At 41.1% G+C, this 22,660-nt stretch overlaps 1 protein-coding gene across 1 annotated transcript; it reads left to right on the top strand.

Moving 5' to 3' along the window:
• Positions 1-3,071: 3,071 nt before the first annotated feature.
• On the top strand, positions 3,072-12,926 carry LOC143489402 (semaphorin-7A). The gene is made up of 14 exons (XM_076988403.1): positions 3,072-3,369; positions 5,508-5,647; positions 5,932-6,000; positions 6,469-6,564; positions 7,009-7,114; positions 7,325-7,432; positions 7,946-8,085; positions 8,529-8,704; positions 8,911-9,019; positions 9,156-9,357; positions 9,920-10,035; positions 10,289-10,461; positions 10,575-10,630; positions 11,043-12,926. Exons 1-14 carry the CDS (start codon positions 3,282-3,284, stop codon positions 11,387-11,389), a joined length of 1,926 nt encoding a protein of 641 aa, XP_076844518.1. The 5' UTR covers positions 3,072-3,281; the 3' UTR covers positions 11,390-12,926.
• The last annotated feature ends 9,734 nt before the right edge of the window (positions 12,927-22,660 follow it).

Raw genomic sequence — 22,660 nt, 5'->3', positions numbered from 1 at the left:
CTGAGCATGACCTTGGAGACAGAGGACACATGACCTTGGAGAAAGAGGACACATTTGTCCTTGAAATTGATCCTGTGTCATGGTTTGGGCCCTCCCTAGCATCCTGGTTTCTATAGTTACCCTGCCTCATATTTATTTTATTTCCTGCTTTCTTTTCCATGTTTTGGTTTGTTAGTTCTCCTGCTTCATAGTTAGTTTAAGTTGTGTCTCATTACTCATTACACACGTGTGTGTGTTTGCTGGTCATTTGTGCCTTATGTTGTTGTTACCAATGACTTTTTTTGTACTTGGAGAGGTTATGGGCACGTTGGAGAGGTTTTGAGCAAGTTGGAGAGGTTATGGGCATGTTGGAGAGGTTATGAGTATTTTGGAGAGGTCTTGAGGACACTGAGTGAAAAATGTTTGGTAGTTCCCTGTATGATCTAACAGCTTCCAATAATATCATGTACCTTCATGTCCCTCCAGTGCTCTGTTCTCCTCACAGGTTTCCAGTAGCTGCACATCAGATATAAAACGTTGACATGATGTCCATGGTCAAAGCCCAATCCGACCCACGAGCACACAGAACCTCATGTATGACTCCACTTGAAATGTTTAAAATCTGACCCATCTGACATAAAAACTGAATTCTGACCTATGGTACTATGTATGATGCATTCTGTGAAAAGATGACATAGCACTTTGTAAATAACTCTGGATAAGAGCATCTGCTCTTAGTTTGTTCGACGTAGTGTGTTCGAGGTTATGAAAACTGCCCAGTCACCTACTGAAAGAACGCACAGCTTTAACGGGTGAGCAGAGTGTACTGCATTGACATTAGTGCCTACTGCCTAAGTACGGCATTTCAGATCATGTGAAAATCTCTGTTAAATTCAGGAGACTTTGCAGAAGTCTATAGCTCTACACAAAATATTTTCTCTTTGAAGCTTAACCTTCTTAATCTTTGAAGTTTGGTGAACTGTGCTAAATTTCATCATTTTGCAATTCTTTGTATGTGTATTCTAAGCCTCACTGGGTTAGACCCAGAGCAAGGGAGGGCCTTTTAAAACAGAGCCAAAGCCATAATCAAAGCCAGTTCAGATCAAAACAGTATATCACAGGTAGGCAAGCAGAAGGCTAATCCAGACATATAAGACAATAAACCAGGTCAAACGAGTATCAGCAGCAGTTCAAAACACTTTGATCCCAGGGCTAGGCAATATATATATATCTTCATATATATGACGTGGAAGCAATGTTTTCACATTCATACAGAAAAATGAAGTTCCTGTTTAATATGAATATTGTTCTATCACAATTATGAGTTATTTCCTGCTGCCCAAATATATGAGGCCACATATCTTTCCCAAATGGCACTGGAGAGGTGGAAATATAACCTTTGACCTTTTGACTATAACCTTTGACCTTTTGACTATATATTTTCCCAAAGATTATTCCAGTCTCAGTGAAATGTGTATTATGGGGGAAATGCTAATTTCATCCTCCCTTCTGACATTCAGGTGAGTTTTCCTTGTTACACTTTACTACCTCAGATACGAAACATCATTGTAATACATATCAGGAATAACTGTATTCCAGTACAACCAGACTACGTTAATGAAAGTGTTGTTTTCTTTATACAAAACATCTGATTGATATCCAGATACATTTCCCAGACAGGTAGTTCCCCGGGTACCGGGTTAGGGCTGCCCACTGTGTGTGTGTGTGTGTGTGTGTATGTGTGTGTGTGTGTGTTCTAACTGCACAGATGGGTAAAAAGTGGAGGACAAATTTCGATTGCGGTGAAAAAATCACAATTGACAAAATATGGCACATTTACATTTATTTACATTTAGTTCCCTTATAGTTCCCTGTACTACAGCACCCCCTACAGGTCACATGTGTGTACAGATTATTTCCATGGTTTCATTCTGGTGGTTGCACATAGGAACTCGTGTCCAAAGTGGATACAACCATGGGCGTGGTAGTGGGGGGGAAGTAGACCTGACTACCCAGGGCCCGAGTGAACTGACATTTACTTTAATTACTGACATTTATAGGGGCCCACTGACATTGAGACATTGAGAGTATACAGGGCCCAGAATTTGCTGTTACGCCCCTGGATACAACATCCACCGTTTTACTTCATAAATATCTACACACATTGTGTCTGAATGTACTATTTCTTCACCTTTATTAGTCTATATTGGACTGGCAGGGGAGAAAGAGAAACAGAGAGTGTGTGTGGACACTATCACCAGTCCACCACACATCCATCATGGACCAAACACGGACGCCGTCACTGCGTTGTCATTACGTTAGAGACGCTTTTAAAATCAGATACAGCAGTAAAGCTTTGATTTGTCTGTTGCTGTTATTTGTGTGAATAGCCATTAACATCTGCACATTTTATATCCCATTTAAACTGCATTGCTGAATGCGTGTGTGTGTGTGTGTGTGTGTGTGTGTGTGTGTGTGTGTGTGTGTGTGTGTGTGTGTGTGTGTGTGTGTGTGTGCGTGCGTACGTGCGCGCGTGCGTGTGTGTGCGTGTGTGCGTGCGTGTGTGTGTGCGTGCCTGTGTGTGTGTGTGTGCGTGCGTGCGCGTGTGTGTGTTTGTGTGTGTGTGTGTGTGTGTACCTCATAGCTGTCAGAAAAACATGAGAGAAGTAAAAATCGTATTTATTTCTTGTTTTGGAGAACATTTGGTGGACAGTAATCCCAGGGCTTCAGCAGCTGTGTTCATGCATTACAAATGAGTTTTGCCTCCACGCATGTTGGTGCAGCACACCGGGCCCAGAGTTTCTCCCCAGTGCCCGTCACACTCCCCCAGATGTCTACACCACACATTGTACTTTCATGGGACTTTAATTGGCACATCTCTGTTAGTGTATTAACCCCTTTGAGTTCTACACAAATTCTACATAGAAATAAATGTTAATAAAATATTATACATGAGGATGAATCTCCCTCCATTTTTAATTATAATTTGGAATAGTTCCGGAATATTTAGGATTGCATGGGTCACACGAGCAAGGATGGATGTAAATGATGTGATATTGTCAAGCGGGACTGATGGTTTCTGTCATCCATCCTCTCTGTGACGTGGAGTCCGTCACTCCGTTTCTCTCCCGAAGATCCGAGAAACAGGCGGACTGAGACGAACATCGCAACCAGTGTTTCACATTACACCATAACCCACCAGACCTTTACGAAAAACCGCACCAGTCATTTCAGGAAGGATTCTTGTGTAACGGCGAAGACACTCTTTCTGATCACAACAGTCATCAATACGTTTCAGCGTCATGAATCCAGTCGGTCCAGTTGTTCTGGCGACCCTGTTTTCTATAGTTCTGGCTGAAAAGTCACCTCGACTAAAATTTACTGTGCAAGGTAAGCGCCTTTTTCTGTTATACGTTTGCAGGATATTTTAATATAAGTATAACGCGTAATCTGTGGTGAATTGTGGAAACATCTTATCCTATAGGTGGACACCACCATGTCCCCCCAGAGCTGTTTGTACACTGGAAAGAACGACTCTAAAAATAATCAACCGCACACTTATTTTTCGCCGAAATGTAACGTGTGTATCGTGCACAAAATCGAAAATGGCTGGTGCGCATCGCTGGTAACGACATATTGATAATTGATCGCAGTGATTAGCCGATGCAGTGTGAGATTGTTTCTTTACATACACCGACGTGGACAGGAAAAAATAGATATCGCTTCAGAGTGTCACTTCACTGTCCGGGGCGCGTGAGGTATGAGTCGGCTACGCTATTGATTAATCGGTTAGTTTGTTTTTGTTTTGTTTACCACTGGATGAAGAGGGTCTGACAAAACGGTTAGACACAACACTGAAAAGAAACGTTAGGTGAAGACGACGAGATCTCGGTGTTGGTGAAAGAACACCTGTGCACATACATGTAATTAACATAAATGTTATGTTTTCGTTTACTCCTGCCCTGAGATACACTTTATAAATGTTATATATTAAAATGTCACGCCTATGATTTTAATGTAGAGCCTTCGTTAGCGCGTCACACTTAATCTAATTGACGTGTCAGAGTCGGAGAGCTGCGGACACTGCGTCTGTCTGCCGTACGGACCCACACGTCAGTGGCACAACTGAATTGTTCATATCTGTGTGGTACAAAATATTTAAGACGTTTTGACATCGTATCCATAGTAACACGATATTATTCGTTTAGCCAGTTCGTAAACTTTGATTAATAAAGTCTCACTTGCTGTCAAGATACGTACCAAAAACAGTAACCTACAGAGACTCACAACAACAGGACTGGATGAGAACTGAACACATGAAATAATTTCTTATCTTAGGGCTTCTATAGTTATTTTCATGTACGCGAAAATATTTTAATATGACATCTTTTAATTCACGATTTGATGTTTGATGTTATGTGCCTTAAGTAGCCACAGCGCGAGCTGCAGAACTGCATTGCGGTAACTGAGGCATTTCGAAGACAGACCAGAAGCACATGCGACCTCGTAAAATGCACACATACACACACACACACACACACACACACACACACACACACACACACACACACACACACACACACACACACACACAGAGAGAGAGAGAGAGAGAGAGAGAGAGAGACGTGCGCGCGCGTGTACACGTACACGCGTGCAGGAAAACAGCCTATGGAAAATTCCACATAATACAACTACTATTCATTCCATGCACGCGTCCACACGTTTCAGTCTTCTCACTGAACCTCCAGCAATTGAGATAACGTCACGCTAAAAAATCTGTATTCATTTTAACCGAGAAGGTGTTCGACGTGCGTTTCTCCTTAATATGTATTTCAGGCATACGTAGTGTGCCAGGTATTGAAACCATTTGTCAAATAGCAAGCCATAATGACGTTATAGCTCCATTTTGTCCTTTGACGTATACTCCCAAATGACGCGAATGTGCCGCTGCCTGTTTCAGGACCACAGACAGCGCCTATCGATCGGTTTTGTGTTTAGGTAAAGAAGACGCATTTTCCATTCACAGCACGTCTCTTCTCATTCACAATGGTGAAGGCGCGAGAATTTATCTTGTGACCGAACATTTTCCACGGCGTGATGTCGGCGTTTCCATACACCAGAACCAACACCTGTTGATGAATACTCTTGTTTAAGACGCCCTCTGTATTTTGGAGTCTCAATAGTCGATGACACAAGCTTCTTCACGCCAGTATACAATTTCTTTACACATGTTGTGATATCGAGTGTCACAACACAACTGTGTATCAGACAGATCTGTGGTTTTGATGCATATCATCTGTAAGTGTTAGCATATTAATCTCTTCACATTTTTATAATCTTGCATGTGATGCAAAAGTAAATTACATAAACTAATAAACTATAAACTAATCCAAACTAATATTTCAACAAATGCTTTGTTGGAAAATATACATTTGAACCCTTGCATTTGTATTAAAAAATCACAGGTTCTTTAGCCGTTATGCCAGTTGCATAAACATGAACCTGAACCTTCATGTATGCTCTTCCAGAGTCAGCTCGCTTTCACTTCTCGAAACCAGAGAACTACATGACAGTGTATCACCAGCACGGGAGTGATGTTCTCTACGTGGGAGGCCAAGGTGTCATTTATATGCTCACATTCACCCACAAAGGAGTGCAGGATACACAGGTAGGGGCTGCCATAGCAACCAAACATCATCACTGCACTCAAACACTGTTCCTATCTGTGACCTGCACAGGTAAAATACAGTGTACAAGCTCAGTTATGTCAGAATTGTGCTCTGCATGGACACTAGGAAATCATGGAAAATTAAGAAGAAAGAAACCTCTTATATACAAGACTTATATAACTGCAAAAATCGTAATGCACAGAGATAGTTTATATTCTGTAAAAATATCAATTTTAGAGGAAATACGGCATTAAATTATACTGCTTTGATATTGATCACTCAGATACCTGTAGCCACTGATGAAAATGCCAATCGGACTTGTCGTTCCAGATCAGGACCTCATCATAGCCAGGTTTGATGCATTTATAATCAATTTATCAGAATTCTCAGGTATGTGGATGACATACTGGCTAATTCCAGATGAACCTACTGAAATTTCCCAGCCTGGCAAGTACATGCTGGTTTGTGCACAAAGGTCTGTGATCAGCATCGTTGGGTCTAAAAGCGTAAATCAAAACTGATTATGGAAAACATGCTTTTTGTATGAATCTGGACCCAGATTTTCCTTGCCAGAGCCAGTCAAAGCAGAGACCAGTGCACAGTGGCCTCGTTCTAAATATACAGAAATAGTCATAAGTGATGAGCAGCGCATCATTCATGCAGATTGAATTGGGTTTTAAGGTTACTGGTGAGGACAGAACTTGCCTGTTGAATGACACGTTACTTTAAGATGAATTAAAGATGTGGACCGAGGGTTGGGGTTAGGGTGAACACTGTGTGCTTACATGACTCTTGTAATGTATTCTCTCCTCTTGTATAGCTGGAGTGTGATAATTTCATCACTGTCATCGAGAAAGTCAATGACACCTTTGTGGTGTGTGGGACAAACGCAGGTAGTCCTCAGTGCTGGCTACTGGTAAGGTCCAAAAGATTTAATTCTGTAGATATACTAAGAACATAACATGCATTTATCCACATATATCCTAGAAAGAACATGTGACATTGTGATTAGAATGTAAACACCACAAGCTTGGCATTCACTGAATTCTTGCTGGATCTTTGAATTTAATTGAAAATAGTTTTTAGTTTACAGAACTAATGTCTCCAGCCTTGTGGAAGTGTAAGGCTGAAATTGCAGATGATACCCTGAAAGTGTCTACATGGCACTACAGTTGCAGTTTAGCACTTTTTGTTGCTGATATTACAGCATTTTAAGAACGTCATATAGTGCAGGTGGTGTGAGATAATTACATCTGCACTTCTTGTCTGAAATGAACAAGGAGCAGTGGTGCATGTATATAGATATGGACTCTGCAGTGAGACTGACAATGTCTTTACAATTCTGAATGTCTTCCTCCAGGTGAATAAGACTGAGCTCATTGAAATACCTGAAACTGAACAGAAATCGCCTCCCTCTGAAATCTCTCCACCCTTCCCATCACATCGCTCAGTCAGTCTGTCTGCAGGTAAAAGTCGTGGTTATGAAAACACAAAACTTGAGAGTGTAAAGCTGTCAGTATTAGTGTCTCTTCATCAGACATTGTTGAAGAACAGCATTAATCTTTCTGAATCAGACATTTTGTAATTAGACAAAACTACTCTCTTCAAATAGGGACTGCTGATGCACACGTTTCTCTCTCTCTCTTTCTCTCTCTCTCTGTCTGTCTGTCTTTCAGATGGAAGTCTGTATTCTGCTCTGTCAGCAGTGTCAAAGCAGTCTGGCTCCATCCGCCGCACCTACAGTTCCAACAAACTGTTGAAGACTGAAAGTAAATGGTTGCTAGGTGAGTCACAGCTGAAGTGTTACACACCACACTCACACCAGCTCCTTTATGGAACAGGCGTTCAGAGCCACCAATACTGCAGCTATGCAGTTAAAGGTTCCTTGCAAGCCGGTCATGCTCCTCAAAAGAAGCTGAACACCCTCTTTCAACGATGATAATTGCTCTATCTTTAGTTCTGTGGTTCAGATTCAATGTAGGTGAGTAGCCAGTCGGAGACCTGGCTAAGTCTACTACCTCACAGGATAATGATGTTCTTGTTTCTTGCTTTGATGTTTGTAAAATGTCTTCTGAGCTCGGCTCTGTTGTTTCAGTCTCATAACATTCTAGCAAACCCTCTGGGTGGTGGGTGGGCCATCTTACCACCCACCACTTACAATTATATTGTGGAAAAAGGATCCCACTACATGAACAATATAACAATTCCAACATGGATGTGTGTATAATATATATAATTTATATACACACATATATACACATTAATCTTTGTTATTGTATGTTCTGTCTCTTCGTCAGACCCCCAGTTTGCCGGAGCTGCAGTTATCCCAGCAGCACACAAACACAACGAGGAGATATACTTCTTCTTCAGTGAGGTCAACAAGTCAGCTGCGCTGGATGAGGAACCGTACAGGGCCAGAGTCGGACGGATCTGCATGGTAGCAAAGTGTCTATGCATGTGTTTCCTAAGTATGCATGTGTGTGTGCATGCTTTCTCTTAATTGTGCTCTGACTACATGGGAAAACCAGAGAAAACAGTGATAACCAACCTACCTTGTCAGAACCAACAAAATGGTTCTGACAGAAAAGTACACATACATTAGATACATGTTTATTTTTTGAAAGCTAAAAGGACCCAAATATTCTAAGTTTAGGTTTATAGTTAGAATTAGGGTTATGGTAAGAAAAATGTATATAAATATACATATATGCCATAAACAGTATATGTATGTATGTATGTGACATAAGCGGAACACCACATCCTGACAGTGTATAAGAACACATGTGTGTGTGTGTGTGTGTGTGTGTGTGTGTGTGTGTGTGCGTGCGTGCGTGCGTGTGTGTGTGTGTGTGTGTGTGTGTGCGTGTGTGTGTGCTGCAGAGTGATGACGGAGGCATTAAGAGTGTTCTCCCAGACTCCTGGACTACGTTCCTGAAGGCACGTGTGATGTGTGGGATAGGTAGCACTCCTCAGCAGTACAACAACATCAGACGAGCTTTTGTGCTCACCGCTCAGCATCGCACTGGAGTCATCTATGGGCTCTTCTCCAACGCATGGTGAGTAGTGCCTGTGACTGAGAGGAAGCCATCACTATCATCAGTAATGTGTGTACTAGAGACCTTACCAGACTGCTGATGGAGGGGAGGGGGTGATTATCAGAAGAGCTGATCCCAGTGGATATTCTAAAATACTTTACGTTTTTCTTCAAACACGAGTTAAAAGTCTCCTCTCCCCTCTGTGTCATACTGTGATGATGTAATAGGCACAGAACTGTAGTCTGCGCGTACTCCGTTGAAGAAATCGATGGGGCCTTTGCTCATTCTAGACTTAAAGGCTACAACATCCCACTCAGTGGACACCGTCCTGGAATGGTACAGCCCACCTACATGCCTCCACACCTTGTTTAAGCCTAAATAAGTAAATATATTGTGTTTGCCTCTAGCGTAATACATCAAATTTGATCTCACTCAAGTAAATATTTAGAATATCACTCCTTCCTTTATGCAGTGTGCATCTAAAAATAATACAGCAGCTCAGAATCCAAAGACTCTGGGAGTGATGATGAACCACCCAGAGATTGAGGACGTGATCTGGCCAGTAGGGGGCGGTCCACTGGAACTGCCCACAGACGACCACTTCACACACATAGTGGCAGACACCGTGCGGGCTGTCAATGATGAGCACTATAGCATCATCTACCTGGGCACAGGTGAGGGGAACAGAAAGCATGACCTGGATATTTCACCTGGATATTTCATGCGTCTTTAGTGATAGCGCTTTAAAACTTCAGGAGGTGGATTTAGATGCATTTGAACTAGATGTCGCTGCAAATACAAATACATCCATTTATCCAAGCTACATTCAACAACCAAAATCTTGCCCTGTGCAGTACAAGGAAGTTAATTATGGAGGATGCACATGTTTGGTCCCTGGACAAAACTAAAGGTTTATTAGCCACTTTAGCCAATTAGCCAATTAGGTTTAAAGAAATGTGTGACCTCATGCAAAATTTAAATATTTGAAGCAGCAGCCATCTTTTACATTGCAGGCAAATATAGAAAAACAGCTTTTGTCTTCCAAGTGCACATGCATCTGGATAAAATCTTAACAACATGACATCCCCATACTAAAGTTATGAAACAACCAGGTGTAAATGGGTCATAACACCATCCAGATCTATAATATTATGCTGATAATAATTCTTTATTATGGGGGCAAGTCTTTTAAAACCTAAGATCTGATGATGTGCTGATGGTGTTGTGTTTCCACAGAGCAGGGCAAAGTTCTGAAGGTGCTCCACACCAGTGAAGAAGCTTTCATCATTTCCCAGTACTCTCTTTTCCACAATGAAGGTCCCATCATTAACATGGCCATCGACCCTCAGAAGGTACGCACACTGTCTTCCGTTTCACACAATACCTTTGCAGTAAGAAATAAGCCATTTTGAGCACACTGTGACTGCTGTGAAGGATGGATGCAGACATTAGATATGTGACCATAGTTCTGTGTCCAGCAGCCATCAGAGAGACAGAGTGGCAGCGTTAGTTTAATCATGACGAGTCCTGCAGGTATCAGACCCAGGCTCAGGGTATCGGTGGTCCAGTTTGCTCCGTTTCCACGGTGTCCTGTGTTTCTACCAGGGTCACCTTTATGTTGGCACGGCAATGGAGATCCAGCGCCTTCAACTGGCCGACTGCAATCGCTATGGAGACAGTTGCCGTGAATGCATCCTCTCAAGAGACCCTTACTGTGGTTGGGACCAAGCCAGGAGGAAGTGTATGGCGATTCCAGCGGACTACGACATCGCCACTGGGTGAGGCTCAGATCCTTTGATGTCAACACTGAGAGCATGTGTTCCAGATGGCTTGGATTGCTTAGAGCACGTACTTTAGTAAGATCCTTCTTTTCTTTATTCAAAAACAACAGGGGTTTCCTACAGAGCCTGGACCAGTCTAATGCCTCAGACTGTGGTGGCAGCACTGGTGAGTGTTCAACACAACTGGGGAAACAAACTAAGATCTTACACTTTTAAAAGGGATTTCCTGATGTTTGCTTACATCTGTCTGGTGCTTCCAAACCTACGAATGTTGTTTTGAGTGCCCCCTTGTGGAGCCAAACGACCTCTCTGTTTGTACCTACAGCAGTGTGTATACTGGATGGTAAATTTGATGAGATCATTTAGTAATCATTAACCGATTTCATTTAATTGCTGGACTATTAAGATTTAATGCAAAGTAGATGGGAGGGAATTAAAGGTTGTTTAGATTAAATTAAACCATAAGAGTTTATGTTTCAGCATTTCCTGTATGTATTTAAAGAATGAATCAAAACAATCAGTAAAACAGTATGGCAACCAAAGCTTAGTTTGTGAAAGCTCCCCTTCCTGTATTCCAGCTGTGAAGAAACGCAGGACGGTTCCCAAGGAGGTACAGATGGAAAAGGACGGTCCGGTCCTGCTGCCCTGCCCTGTCCGCTCGTATCACGCCACCTACCTGTGGGAGAAAGACAACTGCATTAAACACTACCCCTGCACCATCACCGGCTCCTCCTGCGTGCTGGCCCCGACCCCTGACCTGCCCCTCAAGGAGGGCGTGTTCCGCTGCATGGCTCTGGAGGGCGGCCTGAAACAGGAAGTGGTGTCCTACAGGCTGGTGTTCAACGGCGGGCCGCTGCCCACCTCGCCGGCCTCCACGCTGGGTTTGTCTGTCCTGCTGGCTGCAGCAGGCTTCTGGCTCGTGTAGGGCCACCAGCTCAGGGTCTGGAGATAAAGGCAGGCGCTTTGGTATCAAGGTTAGGTTCGCAGAGCAACACGCCAGACCAGCCACGGTCAGGAGTGCAGCTGGGCATCATGCCACATATACTGTGCTTTTGCTTGTGATTTAAGCAGGTAAAGCATTTTCTGTTTAGCACCAAACAGCATAGAAAATGCCTGAACGTGAGCCATTTACAAGACGTTCCACTGTATAAGATGGATTTGTCACGCATTTTAAATATTTCATGTTGTTGGCCACATAACAACCAGAGTACTGGAAATATTTAATCACATATCTAACATAAAAAGGTTTGCACTGAATAACAAAATGCTTTTAGGTCTCACTGCTTTGCGAACCTAGCCTAAGAAACGAAAACCAGACTAATCTCTTTTTTTATCTACATAATCAAGATGCTCAGTCCTTCCAAATTGTGGACATCTAATGACGAAGTAATGCTGTAACCTAGAAAATATTTAAAAAATTGGATTTTTCATACATTGAAATAATGACAGATTCAAAGCCTTAAGAAGATATATGGGACCTCACCCTAAGCACAATTCACCATTTGCGCTGAATCTGGCTTGGCTTCTTGCATTATGCTGGGCCTCATGTTGGGCTTTGTTCAGCTTTGGGCTAGACAGGATGAGGAAAGAAACTACAAGCTGAATGCAGATTATCCAAATGTGTCACTGTGTAAAAAACGGCATTACTGCTAACATGAGCGCCTGTGCGTTCGATTAGGATTACAGAGGCCCATTTCATACTTATATGCTCATGTGTGATAACCTTTTTTTTTTACAGAAAAGTATTACATTTTACAACATGAAATGATGGCCAAATAAGCTTGAATATATTAACTGTAGACTTGCATTTTGTAGTTTGCTGTGGAAATAAGCTTGTGATTAATCTTATATTGATGTGACTGTAATGTACTGCGTCACCATTGCTGCCTATGTAAATGGAAATATTTCCTGACAGTTTTATAGTCAATGTGTGCTACATCTTTAGAATTCAGATCATTTAAGTTAGGGGAGGATTTTAAAATGTTTTTTTTTTTACATGATTAAATGTCTTACCATCACATTTCTGCGCAAACAGGCATGTGAGACGAGGCTTGAGAAAGAGAGAGAGACAGAGTGACTTACTTATTACGGGAGTTTTTAAAGTGGAGCTTTCCCTCATTGTCTTGTTCCCAAAGCAACTGACCCCATACGACAATTCTGTCTTTAACCTCATTAATTGCAGCTCACTGTATCTCAGATATCATAGCAATGAGTCAACATACTAATATATGAAGTGTTACTAATATGAAGACGATTTATGATGTGCCATTTACTTTCAGCTATTTCCACTTTTGACATTGCTGTGGATGTTAGTATCGTTTATTTGTTTATAAGGAACATGTTTTTTGCACATATTCCCCCATTCTAACATTACCATGACCTGTGATTCATAGATTTGATCTATGGACTAAAATGTCTCCGTTGAATCTGAAACGAGCTGTGTAATTTAAATTGTATTCCAGTGTCATCTCTCTGGAGCATACACTGCTTGAACTGGATAACCATTCAATAAGATGTTTGATAAGTGTCTTATCAAATAAAGCCATCGGTAATGTTGTCTTTTTTGCAGATGACATTTAAGTTGCTTCAACAAAAGTCTTGCTACCCTAAGCACTTTGAGTAAACAAAATGGAAACACAGCAAACACCAACAATATGTAGATTAATGAAGAAATATAGTTTCTTTCCAGATACACCTGGTCAGTGGTGAGAACATTATATCCACCACTGTGAGTGGGCTTCGCTCTATATAGAATGGGAGGTGTTATGCATAGTTGAGAATTGGGGTCACAGATTGTCTAGACTCATGAGTCATTAGAAACCAAACAATATATCTTCCTGTTCCATTTTTTTGGAGAGTCACACTTTATTTACAACAGTTTTAACTAAAGTGTGATTATATGGATCCTATCTAATTTTGTATGCAAAATATTATACACTTATTAGCATATACACCATTAAACGCACTAGATGTATGATGTATGCCTAACAATATTCCTCATATTCCTTTGAGAATATAATGTGCCTAATACATCATAGAGCAAATCCACGATAACAAGATAACCAGCAAACCAGCAAACCAGATTTTTCTTCACTTTCTTCACTTCCTGAATTCATGGAGAAAATGAATTTATGGGGATAATGAATTTATGGGGATAATGAATTTATGGAGATACTGATTGGTGCTCTTGTAAAACTATATGGTTGATCATAGATGGTCTTGCACTCATTTTTAGTGCCAATGCTGATTTTAAAGGATAAATAATGTCTAAAGAATTCCCAGATATGGGGAGCTGGAAAGGACATTTCATCAGTGACATTTCATCAGTGACATTACCAGTAGAAAGTCGATGGTAATAGAAGCGCCAGGTGGGTAGTTAATACAGTGAAGGGGTATTAGGGTAACGTCCAGCCTCTGGACTGTATGTGGCCCACAAGGCAGATTGATCCAGCTCATGATGTAATTCATAATTCAGAAATGCAAAACAAATCTATAGACAGCAATGGCCCTTTTGCTGCATTAAGGGATGCACTAGAAATGGCCATGCATCATAGCTAGGAGAAGGAAGAAGGAGGCTAAAGGAATTATAATTGGCAGTAAAATATGTAGTTGGGGAGTCATCTGATTTGATAGCTACACCTGTGTCCACACCTGCTGCTCCCAGCTGGGCTCTGGTCTGGATCTGCCCTGTTTCTGGCTTCTCTTCCTGTTCCTCCTGTTTCTTCATGTCATTGGCTTCCATGTCTCTCTAGTTTATGTCCTTGTTAGTTTGTACATTTTAAACCCCGTGTTCTGCCTTCCTGGTCGTCTGTCGTTGTAAGTATTCTGGTTTCTGATGTCTGTGTTACCTAGTCTGTTTGGTTCCTTGGTATCTCCCTAGTTTTATAAGCAGGTTTCCTCCGTGGTTCCACCAGTTTGAGTGCATATTATGATCAGTTATCTGTAGCTGTTCTGTTGGTAGTGTTACTCAGTTATACTTTCTTTCATATCTTAACTTTCTTTCTGTTTGTTATCATTAATAAAACAGTTTGTTATGCACTTGTGTCCTGCTGAATCCTCAGCCCCATTACAGTTCCTAGAAATAAAGCTATTTAAATCAACGAATGAATATGAATATGATGAATATGTGCTAACACACAGCACCTAGAAATAGTGGGGAGAACACAGGACAGTTCGCTGACAGTGACCTTGACAATCTTTCATTTTCTTCAAGGCGTAGGGGACTGAGCTGTTTTTGTTCTGTTTATTTCCTTCAGGTGGGATTACTGTGTGGATAATGGGGGTTTAAGAGTTTCAATTCTGAGGTCGCTCAACTTGTGATTCCTCTTCAGCTCAGTGAGACTAGCTGTGTGGATCATAATGGTTTGGCAGGACTTGGTTCAGATTACACGAGATCGAATTATGCATCAGGTCTTCTGGCACAATTTGAAGAAAAATGAAGCTGCAATTAAAACCAACCATACTCGTCAGGTCCAGGAAAACCCGAAGGAGAAAGTGCCTGATGCTCCATCACAACTAATTCCAGTTGGTTGTTCCTATTTGAATATCTAGTAGTATCTATATCTAGTAGACTATTTGGGTACTGTAGTAGATCAGGGTTAGGGTTAGGGTTAGATCAGGATTAGGGTTAGATCAGGTTTGGGGTTAGGGTTAGATCAGGATTAGTGTTAGATCAGGGTTGGTGTTAGTGTTAGATCAGGGTTAGGGTTTGGGTTAGATCAGGATTAGGGTTAGACCAGGTTTAGGGTTAGGGTTAGATCAGGGTTAGGGTTAGATCAGGGTTAGGGTAATTGGAGGATGGCTCGGTGTCAGGAAGGGATCTCCAATAAAAACATCAAGGACTGCACAGCACTGGGGGAAGTTATTCTCTCTGATGAAACCCCTTCTGACTGGTTGGGACATCTGGACAAATGAACGTCCAGAGATGAAAGGGTGAGTGCTACATGAGTCCTGTGTTATAACAGTGAAGCATCCTGAGACGCTTCATGTGTGAGGCTCTTCTCCTCCAGGGGAGTGAGGTTCACTCAACATGTGTGAGGTTCTTCTCCTCCAGGGGAGTGGGGTTCACTCAACATGTGTGAGGTTCTTCTCCTCCAGGGGAGTGAGGTTCACTCAACATGTGTGAGGTTCTTCTCCTCCAGGGGAGTGGGGTTCACTCAACATGTGTGAGGTTCTTCTTACCCAGGGGAGTGAGGTTCACTCAACATGTGTGAGGTTCTTCTCCTCCAGGGGAGTGGGGTTCACTCAACATGTGTGAGGTTCTTCTCCTCCAGGGGAGTGAGGTTCACTCAACATGTGTGAGGTTCTTCTCCTCCAGGCTCTTCTCCTCCAGGGGAGTGGGGTTCACTCAACATGTGTGAGGTTCTTCTCCTCCAGGGGAGTGAGGTTCACTCAACATGTGTGAGGCTCTTCTCCTCCAGGGGAGTGAGGTTCACTCAACATGTGTGAGGTTCTTCTCCTCCAGGGGAGTGGGGTTCACTCAACATGTGTGAGGTTCTTCTCCTCCAGGGGAGTGGGGTTCACTCAACATGTGTGAGGTTCTTCTCCTCCAGGCTCTTCTCCTCCAGGGGAGTGGGGTTCACTCAACATGTGTGAGGTTCTTCTCCTCCAGGCTCTTCTCCTCCAGGGGAGTGGGGTTCACTCAACATGTGTGAGGTTCTTCTCCTCCAGGCTCTTCTCCTGCAGGGGAGTGGGGTTCACTCAACATCTTTCCTAATAACACTGTCATGAATGAGGAGTGATATCAAAACATCCTCCAAGAGCAACTTCTCCCAACCATCCAGGAGCAACGTGGAGATGAACAATGTGGAGATGAACGATAGTTTATCCAGCATGATGGAGCACCATGTCACAAGACAAAATTGATGACCAAGTGGCTCAGTGAACAAAACATTGAAATCTTGGGTCCATGGACAGGAAACTCCCCAGATCTCAGTCCCATTAAGAACCTGTAGTCAGTTCTCAAAAAGAGGGTGGACAAACGAAAACCCAGGAACTCTGATCAACTCCAAGCACCGATTAAGCAAGAATGGGTTGTCATCACTCAAGATGATGTCTGAATTCTTAAACTGAAGTGAATTCTTAAAGTCAAAGTCAAATTTATTTATATAGCGCTCACAAAAGTTCTAAAAAAATTGAGGCAGCAAACTGTGAAAACCAAAATGTGTGCCATTCTCAAAACCTTTGGCCATGACTATAGTCTACCATTTAAAATCTAAACAAATTTCACTGTTGGGCATTCTGTGCTGTGCTGCCTTAGTTTTGGTTTATTTTGGTTTTCAGGTTTTTCAGACATGGTGATTTCTTCACTGGCCTCAGGAACTTTTGCTGTGAAAGACCATGTTTTAACTATTTATCCATGAGGGATATAACCCATTCAAGATGATAAACATTTCACTCACATTATTAACTAGCTTGGAAATCCACTGGCTATCTATTTTGTGCCAGACCAAACAATGATTGTGACCTAAACATGTTTAATTTTTGCAAAAAATTACATAATATGTCACATCTGAAATTATGATTGATGATGATGATATCTATGTGTACCAGAAGGTTTTTTTGCAACCCTAGGTAGAAGAATGAAACCTTTGGCAACGGTCCCCTAGCGGTACCACAGGATAAACACCAAATCTGTGGGGTAAAGCAAAGAAAGTGAGAAAAGACATGACTGTTACTCTACAAAGACATTCTAAAATCATCTAGAGAGCTTGGACAAAGTCATGCTGCTGTTTGTTATCACGTGCACCACACTGAACTACACAAAGCAAAAGAGAGAGTTCACTGAGGAGATCAGGATGAGAATTACAGACATGCGTGTTAAGCTACAGGCTACATGAGCAGCTGCTAGCAAAGTGATGTTTATAAAGAAGTTTAGAAACCACGAGATCGGTGTGAACCAGTCCGTCTGTCCTCAAGGGGAAAATGCCAATAGTAGACAAAAGGCCAAGGAACTTCCGAAGTCATACCAGCCAAACTCCAAGGACAAGTTGCATCAGTATCTGACTGAACCAGCTGTTACATTTTGATTGCGGAAGATAGTGGACAAACATTCAAAACACTCCGCTTTTTAAAGAAACAAAGGCCAGGTTTTAGCTAAAATGCACATTGTTAAGCTAGAATGCTAGCAAGACTGGGTAGACTGCTGCCCCGAGACCCTGGGTCTGGATAAGCACAGCAAAATGGATATATGTGTAATAAATCTGAGATTGATGAAATAATGTAGTAGAGGCACATAAATGTTTGAAAGGTTGTTTCATATATATCTAATACTATTAACTCTTGTATTTGATAAGTTACGTAAATTTAGTAAGTGATGTAAATAGCAAAGATAATCATGAAAATCCTGATCTCACATGTTTGAACCAAGCTTTGACAAGTAATTATCAAAGTATTCTGTAATAAAAGGCATGGCTTTTACGTTGTTCGTGCCCCACATAATCCTGAGCTGGATTAAGTGGTTTAGAAAATGATTGAGTACATGAATAACATGCATTGCAGTCTGTAAATAATTACACAGTGACAACCGTTTCTTTTATGTTCTGTGGCTTTCCATTATGATTAAAAGTGTTCTTTGGTCATCTAGTAATGTCAAGCTGGTTGGTATTGCTAAGAACACAATGTTAGTGTCATGGTAATTCCTTCTACTGGACTCCTCCCTTGGGCGTGTCTTCATGTGCATGTGTGTTTGATTATGTACACTCTCGTGTATGTGTGTGTGTCGTTGCAATTGTCTAGACATTCGTCTCTGTAAGTCGTTTCACCTGTTCCCTGTCTGGTTGCAAATGTTCTTGTGTACTTTAGTGTGTGTCCCATACCTGCGCTAAAACAAATACTAACACCAACGACAAGAATTTAACAACTGACAATTAAGTGCAATTATATGGCTACAAAGAACGCCATTTGAACGCTACTTCTGTCTTGGCGTCCTGCCTGCCAGTACCGTTATAGAACAACTGACAGAGGAAGCACTCTAAAGGGGAAGCATGGTGGGACTGTCCATACTCTCTGTAGGTGGACCATCCTTCAGAGGGGGGAGAATCCCGGGTTTGCCGGTTCCAGCAGAATTGTGGTCTGGTCTAGTACTTACAGTGACTTTAAGGCCATGACAGTAATATATAACTGAAATATTTACATATATTTCGGAATGTGGCGCATACCTAGGTACAATCACTTTGGATCTGGAGTAGCCTATAATATTTAAGAAATATATCTTTCTGAAAAAAATTGGTCTTGTGGCATGACTTGCCCCTGGTGTGGGGTAAGTTGAGCCTTTGGAGAAAATACATTGGGGAAAATTGTGCCATAAAGTAAAACAGTTCATTTTGATCTTAGAAAATAAGAATACATGAATGCATGTTCAGAACAAAATTTAATTCAAATGAAGACCAAATTGACTTTATTCTGATTTTGGTCCTTCATTCCTTTTGGCAAGCAAAGTATGGTTCCTGGAGATACATAGCTCAAATGGGCTGAGGAACCAGTTTCCTCACTTGATGGGGTGGTTTGGTTCCAGAAGATTAGGTGGTTCCCCTCTGTCTGGACCTGCTTCAAGACCTGTGGCATGGTTTGGATGCTCATGTGAAGATCCAGGCAGGTCAGCAGCAGCACTGCTGGAGGGCTCTTCTGCGTTTGGCCTGTCTGTTAGCATTGATGGGGCATGATCTTCATGTGGGAACATGTCCCTGTTGAATGGGAATACGTCCATCACTCTGAAACCTGATGTGATGTTTCTGGATGTCATTGCAAACATGAATGTTTGATTTACTAGTTCTGGGACGTGATCAAACATTACGGTTCTACCATGATTACTGCACATCCATCCATGTAGTAGTAGGTTGTATTAGGTTTTCATTGAGTAATGGAGTAATGGGTTTGTCTAAAGGTTGCCAGTGGTTTAGGTGTGAGGTGACAGATTGAGCATAACAACACCATTTTCTTTAGCAGTTGTCACCACCTTCAGTGAGATGTGAGATTCGTGGTTGTCCAGAATGACCAGGAATGGTGGAGCAGTTGGTTTGGATGAAGTTCTCCATGAAGATGATGAAGATGATGTAAATGATTAAGAATGTCACATAGCTGTAGTGATATAATGTAAGAATACAATGTACAATTACCACTAAACAATATGAAATAAAAAATTAAAATATTCGTAAGTGGCACGCATCATCCAGCTCTTTTGAGCTATCATCCTGCTAGCTGTATAGACTCATAGTGTAGCTTCTCAAAGCAATTAAACATGTGTGAAATATTTCCAAACTTGTTTATATCCTATAACTGTTCAGACACAACAATGAAATAACCTTGAACATAGAAATTTTACTTGGAAAGACAAAAAGTTTTTTTTTTTTTTTACTTAAATGTGTTTACCACCAAAACTCTCTTCTTTGCAGGATGAGTAAAATGACTCACTCTTCCAAAATAAGTGGTCACATGACCAATTTCTTCTATGGTTCCCTAGTAACGGGGTGGCACCACTTCCCCAATAGCACGAATCACCCCACTCTACGGATTAGCCCTAAATAAATCCCCCTCTTCTCAAGGAATATGTCCGCCTCACGCTCTCTCCATGGTATAATTCTTCTTCTTGGTCTCCTGTTGAAAGATAGCATTGCTCTCCTGATGCAAATGCAACATCTAAAATCAAATCACCTGCATAACAATTAAAAACTTGCCAGTTCTCATTTTACTTCCTTCCTTTAACTGAACAATGAGTGCACCATGTATAAAGGATGGATATGTTTCATTTAAAATCTGATGTGCTGGAGAATTAAAACAAGACAATAAAAATATTATTTGCACTCAAGACACACACTACATATGGGGAAGATCTGGATAAAAGAGAATGATATTTACTCTGGTTTCCTAATCTAGAGCAAATATGGGTTTCAAAGATATTAACCATATAACCCTATAACCTCCCTTGAGTGTTTTCTGTACACACGCTGAAGCATTGTCATTCCATACTCAAGTTCCATTCTCAAAAGTGTTTTAGTCAAATTTCACTGAAGTAAGAAAATATGAACATTAGTCATCTGGAGAAAATGCCGAAAAACTTTGGTCAAAGTCCAATCAACCCAAGACAAAATAAGGTGCCTGATATTGATCTATCACCATGACTATATGTACAGAACTGATTAGGCTAAATCCATAATCCAGCTCATGTTTGCTGCTTCACTGAAATCGTGTCATGAGTTTACCAAGAAATTATCTGAACAGGTATAAACCAGGTTAAAAACTGAAAGAGACTATAGTAAGTACAATCTTACTATACAGCCTATGGAGACTATAGTAAGTACAAAAGCACTTGTCACCATAATAACAGAAATTGGTTAGACAAGTGTTTGTGTAATACTGTTTGTGTGAATTTCAATTTAATTTGAACTTTATCAAAAGCAAAGCATTCACAGCCCATAGTTAACTGAGAGCTAAAAAATTAGTATTTTAATATGAATTACAAAATCATGAGTGCAAAGTAAATGGCTATTCCTCAAAACTATTATTATAAATCTTGTGGTTTTAAAAAACAAACAAAAAAAACAGTTATTAAAACTTTATTTAATTACATATAACTGAGTAATCGTATCCTAAGCAGTAAGCCACCTCTGGCTAAACTTTAATAAATCGGGGATCCTGAGTGTTACCAAGACTACGGCACAGAGTTTGCGCAACCCAGCCCAGCCTCCTTCTGCAATAAAGACTAAACTAGCGTTTAAAATCACTCCACTCGACTGGCACCGACCAGAACCACACGGTACGATTGAAGTGATGTTCAAAACTGCGCAGAAAATCGCAAAAAAACTACAAGAAATAGTTAATTTTGTGATTGTTAATGTTGGTTGCCAGTGTGATGTTCTTTAACGCACATTCCACTCTCATAGTGGAAGATCGTGAAGGCCGGGATGTCGCGATCTGACAAACAGCAAAAACTCTACACGAGTGTATGAGTAAATACAATCTGGCAAACTAAACTATAACTCACGAGAAAGCTTTAAGTTCTTTCTCAACATGCTACGACGCTGGCAAATGGATAATCTCAAAGTTTAATCTCAGGTAAGGAAGCAGTCTCGTTTTCTAAATGATGAGAATGTATTGTCCGACTCTGATGTTGTTCAGGTAGTCGTGTGTCGTTCAACTGGTGATTTCTTGAGATTCTGATTAACGCACTATATATATATATATATATATATATATATATATATATATATATATATATATATATATATATATATATATATATATCTCTTGTTTACAAAAGCATTATCACTGCCTCAACTCTTTGTGAAATAAAATGAAAAAAGTCTGTCCTGAAATCTGTCCTGTTTATTTTTTTTTCATTAAACATAGCTTTTCCCAAAGCATTCCTCAAATAGTTCCTCCAACTGTTTAAACAGACAGAGCATGTGCTGAAATGCTATGAAAGAAACTAGTGTTTTAAACCTAAGGGTGGTTTGTTCACTATGACCGCTAGATGTTTATTTAAAACCCATCGTGATAAACCTGTTTCTCTAGGATGGATATTTGGGAACTGGTTGTTTGTTGGTTAATGGCCAACCAGAGTTATTCAGATTTACAGGTAGAAGGAACTAGTTCCTTGATGGTCACTTGGTTCCTCTTTCTTATAGTCGAGAAAGATACTGCCAAGAAATTGTTGTGAAATAAGGCCCTTGCAAGCTTAGTCTTAACTGATATGGTGGTGGGAGAAGCACATAAATCTTTCACTTCTGCAAAAGTAGAAACTGAGTAATAAACTACTTTAACTAATTAAAGTGAAGCAAAATGCAAGAAAAAAAATATATTACAGTGCTTGAACTCAAATGTACTTCAATATAAAAAAAAAAGTTGGGCAGTCATTGCCTGGTGGTTAGGGAACTGGTCTTGTGACCGCAGGGTTGTGGGTTCAGTTCCCAGACCTGAGGCCATGACTGAGGTGCCCTTGAGCAAGGCACCTAACCCCAACTGCTCCCCGGGCGCCGGGCTAGGGCTGCCCACCGCTCTGGGCACGTGTGATCCACAGCCCCCTAGAATAATCACTAGTGTGTGTTTGTGTGTGCGTGTGTGTGTTCTAACTGCACAAATGGGTTAAAAACGGAGGACAAATTTCGATTGCGGTGTAAAAATCACAATTGACAAAAATATGGCACATTAAATATAGCTGAGTCTCCCAAGGAGGGTTAGTTCCTGTTTGAGCCTCAGT

Source organism: Brachyhypopomus gauderio, unplaced genomic scaffold (genome assembly GCF_052324685.1).
Source record: "Brachyhypopomus gauderio isolate BG-103 unplaced genomic scaffold, BGAUD_0.2 sc62, whole genome shotgun sequence".
Taxonomy (NCBI): domain Eukaryota; kingdom Metazoa; phylum Chordata; class Actinopteri; order Gymnotiformes; family Hypopomidae; genus Brachyhypopomus; species Brachyhypopomus gauderio.
This window is presented reverse-complemented; position numbering and strand designations above follow the sequence as displayed.

Excerpts from the sequence above, each read along its gene's own strand:
- LOC143489402 (XM_076988403.1), top strand. The coding sequence starts at position 3,282 with ATGAATCCAGTCGGTCCAGTTGTTCTGGCGACCCTGTTTTCTATAGTT. Across the intron at positions 7,115-7,324 it reads CTCAGTCAGTCTGTCTGCAG|ATGGAAGTCTGTATTCTGCT; the intron begins GTAAAAGTCGTG and ends TCTGTCTTTCAG. Across the intron at positions 10,631-11,042 it reads AGACTGTGGTGGCAGCACTG|CTGTGAAGAAACGCAGGACG; the intron begins GTGAGTGTTCAA and ends CCTGTATTCCAG.